This window comes from Phacochoerus africanus, chromosome 5 (assembly GCF_016906955.1).
Source record: "Phacochoerus africanus isolate WHEZ1 chromosome 5, ROS_Pafr_v1, whole genome shotgun sequence".
NCBI classification, from domain to species: Eukaryota; Metazoa; Chordata; class Mammalia; order Artiodactyla; family Suidae; genus Phacochoerus; species Phacochoerus africanus.
Genome location: NC_062548.1, coordinates 111,755,715 through 111,763,405, shown reverse-complemented (window position 1 = coordinate 111,763,405; position 7,691 = coordinate 111,755,715). Strand labels below are relative to the sequence as shown.

Here is a 7,691-nt window from a genome sequence, read left to right as displayed (position 1 = left end):
ACACACCTATTAACAATTCACATTTGGAATGTGGGTAGAGAAACTAATCTTAACTATATGCTTCCAGCGCCGAGCATCTGGTTCAACAAAAAGATCTGGGGATGGGGGGGGGCAGTGTAATAGGCATAGGCTTGGTGAGGTCGTTTGGTTTCTCCAAGTCAAGACTAGAGATTTTTCAGACTGCTTATCCTCACACTAGAGTCGAGGTTCAGACTCTGAGGTCTCCTTTGGGCCACGGCCAAACATTTGCACCGCGTGTGCCAGGAACTGTCCGGGCGCAGCTGGAACTGCAGCAAAGGGCCTCAAGGCATTTCAGTCGGGTCGCACCCGCCCGGGTCTCCGCCTAGCGGAAATACACGCCCCAGCCCCTCACTCACTAACCCTCCACCCCTCCACGGCCAGGAGCAGGGGAGCGGGACGGAGTTTAGGTAGCGGCCCCTCCCCGAGCTTGGAAAAAGTGGGACGTTGTGACCGAGCGGCTAGCCGGGCCAGCGGCGCGAGCCACGCGCAAGCCCTCCCGCGCATGCTCCGCCCGCCGGTCTCGCGCGCCCGCCCCGGGCCCCGCCTCTCTCGCTTCTCCTATCCCCTCCCCCGCCAGCCTCCCTCGAAGCTGTGCCCCTCTGGGCGCGCGGCCGACGTCCCGCGTGCGTGCCGGCGCCTGACTTCACTTCCGGCTAACGCGCTCCGCTTGCCCCCTGGCCCCGGATGGTGACTGGCGGTGGTGCTGCACCTCCCGGGACTGTCACTGAGCCGCTTCCCAGTGTGATTGTGCTGAGCGCAGGCCGGAAGATGGCGGCTGCGGCTGCGGCGGCCTCGGGCCCGGGCTGCTCCTCGGCGGCGGGGGCAGGAGCGGCCGGGGTCTCCGAGTGGCTGGTGCTGCGGGACGGCTGCATGCGCTGCGACTCCGACGGGCTGCACAGCCTTTCCTACCACCCGGCGCTCAACGCCATTCTGGCCGTCACCAGTCGCGGGACCATCAAAGTCATCGACGGCACCTCAGGGGCCACCCTGCAGGCCTCGGCGCTCAGCGGTGAGTGTGCGGCACGCTGGGCGGGGGCCGGGCCCGCCGCGGGAGGAGCCGGGCCCCGGGATGCCGGGGAAGGAAGCCGCCTAGCCCCCGGGCTCGGCCTCCGGAGGAGGGAAGCGGCGTGTTGGGAGCCGGTGGCGGAGGGCAGGGCTCGGGGCTCAGGCCTGGCTGTGAAGGGAGGCCCGGAAACTGATGGAGGAGGACCTTCGGACCTGGCTTTTTCATCGGCTGCAGCTGGGAAGGAAAGAAGGGCGAGGCCGGGAGTGGTGGGAGTTGCCTTTAGGGCCTTGAGCGTCCGGTGTAGGTTGGACCTCTGGGAGAGGTGAGGAGGTCTCGGAGCTTGGCACGGGAGAAGCCTAGGCCCCTGGCTAGGTCCTGGAGAGCGTGTCGGTACTGCCTGCTGTTAGATCAGAGAGGGAAAGGGTCGCAGCTTTGGTTCCGACGTGAGAGGCAGGTGGCTGGAGGCGAGCGTCCTAGCCGGCATCCAAGCCCTCCGCTCTTACGGAGAGAAGTGGTTCCGCGCTATTCCTGGGACCCGCAGGTGCTGGGATGTACAGTAGGCTTGGCTCGGGGGTGGGGGTGGGGTGGGCCTGGGGTGGGGGTGGGGAGGGAAGTGGGCGGGCCAGCTGCCTGAACTGTTCCGTAGACGACTTTAGGACTCTGGCTGACGCCATGGAAGACGCCTTGTCCCCTAACTCGGGGCTTCCACCTTCTACCCCCCAGGGACGAGAAACTCAGCACCTGCGGTGTATGAGCTGTAGATTCCTTTGGTTTCGTACTGAGTGAGACCTTAGGCCGTCTCTGCTTGTTTGACCACATCGAGCGGAAAGTTGGGATACGGAAGCATGTGTGAGGCTCGCCTCTGGAGGAGAGCTGTTCTGGCTGGTGTAAACGTTGGTCTAGGACGGGACTTGAAGTGTGCGTGAGGTGAACGCTCAGTGGGTTGGAGTGGAGTGTTTTGCAATTGTCCTGGCCAAGTTACGTTGGCTGAGATGACATTTCATTTGCAGTTGAATGATGACTGGCTTAATTTAGCTGTTACAAGTTGGAATTGAAAAGTTAGTATAGGAGTGAGTTAGACTCTTGCACAGAGATGAAGGATCTGCATTTAGCCAAGTGGAAGTAGTTATGTGGTCTTACTTATTCACTTATATTTTAACAGAGATGAATAAGAAAAGGTGGTTATTCTGGTTTACTGTGTGAGGCACTTAAGAGTACATGGCAATTTAGGGATACAAAGATAAGGATTTAATTTTTGTTGATGTGAGAGTTGTGAAAGAAATGGATTGTGTAGAGCTATAGACAATAAATCCGGATCATATCTGAAACATGTCTAAGAGAAGATTTGTATTGTAGTCTTGTAATTTTTCTTTTCTTGGCTTAGGTAAAGCAGAGGAATGGTGTCCCAGATGTAGCAATGAGTATTTACTGTAACTTGGACGTAACAGCTCCTCACTCTGTATGAGGGGGTGATTTTCATTAGTAATTGGAAATCCTTCTTCATAAACTGAAATGTTTTTCTCATATGGAAAGATATAAAAGCAATTATGATGGACAACCACGTATTCCTGACTCAGTTAAAAAAAAAATAAAACATGACAAATAGAGTTGGAGCCTTCTGTGTCCCTCCTGGATTGCATTCCTCCAACACTTTCTTCCCTATGAGGTCATTTTTATACATTTGTTTATGTATTTTAGTATATACCTTTATCTTTTAAAAATATCTAATACTGTCATGATTTTAAACTTTAAGTGATATCAGAGTTGATGTATTTGGATTTCTGTAAAAAACCGTGTTAACAAAAGCGTTAAAGTATTTTCAGTAGAAAGAAGAGTCTCAGAGAGTGTTTGGGGGCCATGTTTCATAAAGATTATGTGTACCAGGGTTAGTTATAAATGAGGAAATTGGATTTATATGAATGTGCCTGTTCATGAAAAGGAAGAAAACAGTCACTCTGATGGTAGATTACTGAAAGGGAGGGCTCTAGGTGCATAATGTAAGCGAAAAGTTAGGTGCATAAACTATAGCGCTGATTTGGGATACCTTAGTTGAGGATGTTGGTGCATTTAATTAAAAAGTATGGAATTGGATGGATGGCAAAGCATTGAGGATTGAATAGTATGTATGTTATTAAAATTATGAAGAAGAGTTGTGGGCAAACAAAATAAAAAATATTACAAAAAAGTTTGAAAGTAGCAGTGGACAAATTTTGAAATGTTTTTGTGTATGAGAAGTGCATTTTATTAATAATAATTACCACAGGTCGTATAGGTCCTGTTTGTGTCATTTATTTAGATGATTGCGTAGGAATGCTGCATTTGTATGTTTTGCCTGGAATATGTAGATATTTAGTAGGTTTGCTTTTAATCATGAATAGAGGGTGATAGTCCTATAAATAAGAGTGGGGTAACCATGTAGAGTTTTATTGGGTAATAGAGTAATCATATGGATGGGTTCGGTTACATATAAACAGGTAGCCTATTAGTGTAGATTGGAAATCAAAACATGGAAGCAGGACTTGTGTGGGTGTCCTGGTATGGATGGTATTGGATGGCAGAGATGGTGAATTTTTAACTATTGACTAGGGTATATCTTCAAATTATCTGTATCTAACAAAATGTTTATGAATACATTTTCATAAGATTGAGTCATCAGTATATACTTAGGTTAGGGAAGTGTTTGTTCCCTGTTGGTGTTTTAGAATTAAGATTTCTGAGTCTCTGTGCTGATCCTTTGGCCTGATGTTCATAGTGACCTCCATGATCTGGCCTCTACCAGTCTTTCTAGTCTTGTCTCCCTATTTTGTTTTGTGAAACTAGTTCATTTAATTTCCTTTCCCAATTCTATTAGTTTTACTTTTTCTTAGAATTTGTTAATTCCCTTAAGATAATTAGAAAAATCTTAACCATTTTTCAAGACCTAGAGCATGTCTTCCTGATTCTTCTGGCCTGAAGTGATCCACTGAACTCCTAAGCACATATTGACCTTTTAATGCCTACTTTAGCAATTTAGCAGTGTAACTGTGGTATGTTTTCTGTCTTGAACTATTTAAATTCCACTTTTTTTTTTGTGAATATATGATGTTTGTTTATATTTCAAACTCTGTGAAGGTGTGTTGTGTACTTGTTTATATCCCCTCTCCAGGACACCTAGTACAAAATACTAATAAATATTTTTGATTTGGTATGTGTATATTAATAAGTATATTAAATGGTTGCTTCCTTACATATATATTAACTGCTAAATAAGTGTGCCTTTGGCTTGGGTTTTTTTTTTTTTTTTTCTTCCTTAAATAGACTATGTTTCAGAACAGTTTTAGGTTCCTGGTAAAACAGTAGAAAGTACAGTGTTGTCATATTACCCCTGTATACTCCCCCCATCCCCACCCCACCATCAATATCTGACACCACAGTGGTATGTTTATTACCATCAATGAACCTGCATTATCACCCTAAGTTCATAGTTTATGTTAGGGTTCACTGTTAGTTTTGTTCTTCTGTGGGGTTCTGATTGGGTGTGATGTGTTATAGAATATAGTTTCATTGAAATCCTCTTGCTCTGCCTAGTCACCCCTCTCTCCTCTCTACGCACTTGCAACCACTGGTCTTTTTTACTCTCTCCATAGTTTTGCCTTTTCTAGAATGTCGTATAGTTGGAACCATATGGGATATAGCCTTTTCAGTTTGGCTTTTCCTTACTAGGCATTTAAGTTTTCCTCATGTCTTTCCACGGCTCGATAGCGTCTTTCTTTTGAGCATTGAATAATACTGCATTATCTGAACGTACCGCAGTTTATTTATCCATTCCCCTGCTGAAGGACATCTTGGTTGCTTCCAGGTTGTGACAGTTATGAATAAAGCTGCTACAAATATCTGTGTCTAGGTTTTTGTTTGGACATAAGTTTTTTGTTGTTGTTGTTATTGCTGTTGTTGTTGCTATTTCTTGGGCCGCTCCCGTGGCATATGGAGGTTCCCAGGCTAGGGGTCGAATTGGAGCTGTGGCCACCGGCCTACGCCAGAGCCACAGCAACGCGGGATCCGAGCCGCGTCTGCAACCTACACCACAGCTCACGGCAACGCCAGATCGTTAACCCACTGGGCAAGGGCAGGGACCGAACCCGCAACCTCATGGTTCCTAGTCGGATTTGTTAACCACTGCGCCACGACGGGAACTCCTGGACATAAGTTTTTGGTTCGTTTGGGTCAACCCAGGAGCATGACTTCTGGATCCTCTGGCAGGAGTATGTTTAGTTTTTAAGAAACTGCCAAACTGTCTTCTAAAGTAGCTGTATCATTTCGCATTCCCAACAGCAGTGAATGAGAGTTCTTGTTGCTTCACATCCTCATCAGCGTTTGGTTTTGTCAGTGTTTTGGACTGTAACCATTCTAATAGGTGTGTAGTAGTATCTCATTGTTTTAATTTGCAGTTCCCTAATGATATATAATGTTGAACATGTTTTCATATGCTTATTTGTGGACTTTGGGCTTAAAAAATCAAAACAGCTCTATATACACTACTTGACCATATTGCTTATATTGCTAGATTTGTCCCTCTCTTTAACACAGTGTTCATTCATGCCTTTTAGCATAACAGGAAGGAGCAGTTTTGAGTTAAGATCCTAGTTTCTTTCTTTCTTTTTTATGGCTGCACCTGTGGCATATGGAAGTTCCTGGGCCAGGAGTTGAATTGGAGCTGCAACTGCAAGCCTGCGCCACAGCCATGGCAACACTGGATTTGAGCTGCATCTATGACCTATGCCATAGCTTACTGTTACACTGTATCCTTAACTCACTAAGCTAGGCCAGGGATCAAACTTGCATCCTCACAGAGACAGTGTCAGGTCTTTAACCCACTGAGCCACATTGGAAACTCATATATATCTGTGTATATATATATATATTTTTTTTTTCTTTTTTAATAAGCTTTCTTGAGGACATGTAGTGAGAGAATGGGCTTTATGTTTTAGATAGCCCTTATTTATTATTATTACTATTATTATTATTATTATTTTTGCTTTCCTTTTTAGGGCTGCACCCATGGCATTATGGAGGTTCCCAGGCTAGGGGTCGAATCAGAGCTACAGCTGGTGGCCTACGCCACAGCCACAGCAACATGGGATCCCAGCCGAGACTGTGACCCACACCACAGCTCATGACAATGCCAGATCCTTAACCCATTGAGTGAGGCCAGGGATCAGACCCGCGTCCTCATGGATCCTAGTCAGGTGTGTTAATTGGATAGCCCTGAATTTTGAATTTCAGCTCACTTACCACCTAAACTTTCTGAACTCCAACTTCCTTATTTGTAAATTATGATTAATATTTAATAGGTTGTAAAGATTTAAGCAGTAAATTTTTTTTTTTGGTCTTTTTGCTATTTCTTGGGCCGCTCCTGCGGCATATGGAGGTTCCCAGGCTAGGGGTCGAATTGGAGCCGTAGCCACCGGCCTATGCCAGAGCCACAGCAACGCGGGATCCGAGCCACGTCTGCAACCTACACCACAGCTCACGGCAACGCCGGATCGTTAACCCACTGAGCAAGGGCAGAGATTGAACCCACAACCTTATGGTTCCTAGTCAGATTCGTTAACCACTGCACCATGACGGGAACTCCAAGAGGTAAATATTTTTTAAAGTGCCTGACACTGCTGGGCACATGTATAAGTAGATACACAGTGAATGCTAGTTCTCTCAAGCCTCATGGGTGCTTAGTTTTGTCATGTCCCCTCACTGTTACTTTAAAAAATGTTCATTGACTTAGTGTTTATAGAGAGGATAAATAGCACTCAAATGTAGATGGAAATAAAAATGCTGGTAACAAATATTATCTACATTTGGATAATGTATTTCAGTGTGGACATGTGACTAAATGACAGAATGAAGTCAAGACTGTTTTTTGTTTGTTTGTTTGTTTTGGCATTGCCTGCAGCATGTGGAAGTTCCTGGGCCAGAGATTGAACCTGTGCCACAGCAGTGACAATGCTGGATGTTTTACCAGCTGCACCACAAGGCAACTCCCAAGACTGTTATATTACTAGTTCTGTATATATACATACATAACCAGTCTGTATATATATATAACGAACCCCACTAGTATCCATGAGAACGCAGGTTCAATCCCTGGCTTTGATCAGTGGGTTAAGGATCCAGTGTTGCTGTGAGCTGTAGTGTAGGTCAGACAGGACTTGGATCCCATGTTGCTATGGCTGTGGTCTAGGATGGCATACATATATGGCAGTATATGTACATAAGTAAATGAAGATATACGTGGGTATTAATCAGTGGGTGTTATAGTATATGTGTAAGAGGAAGTCGCATCTCTTCAGTTTTTGAGTAGGTTTCGAATCTCTTATCACAGTGAAAGAGAGGAAACTTCAAAGCTGCTTAGTGTTTTTGGACAAACACTCCTGTTTTATATTTCTTTATGAATATCTCTCCTTTTTCCTATAGAGATACTGACTTTGATTTGACTTGAGAAGTTTGTACAGTGGTCAAAAATGAGAAAAAATGATCACTGTACCCTACTCCATTTGCATTGAAGAGATGGGGTGAATTTTGATTGATCGATTGTCTGATATGACAGCTTCTTGTTCAGACTTAGAACCCAGAGCTAACTATTCCAAGAAGACTTGAATATAGAAAACTAATTAGGTTACCTTTCTTG

The 7,691-nt window shown here is 45.3% G+C and overlaps 1 protein-coding gene across 12 annotated transcripts in view; it reads left to right on the top strand.

Moving 5' to 3' along the window:
* Window positions 1-563: 563 nt before the first annotated feature.
* BIRC6 (baculoviral IAP repeat containing 6) overlaps window positions 564-7,691 on the top strand; it is a 250,519-nt gene continuing 243,391 nt past the window's right edge. For 9 of the 12 annotated variants that reach the window (XM_047782325.1, XM_047782320.1, XM_047782319.1 and 6 more), the window contains exon 1: window positions 689-1,030. In XM_047782325.1, the coding sequence (XP_047638281.1) occupies window positions 706-1,030 (325 nt within the window). In that variant the 5' untranslated portion in view covers window positions 689-705. Of the gene's footprint in view, window positions 1,031-7,691 lie in introns of all 12 variants that reach the window. The other 3 variants (XM_047782321.1, XR_007135165.1, XM_047782326.1) reach the window with 3 other exon arrangements.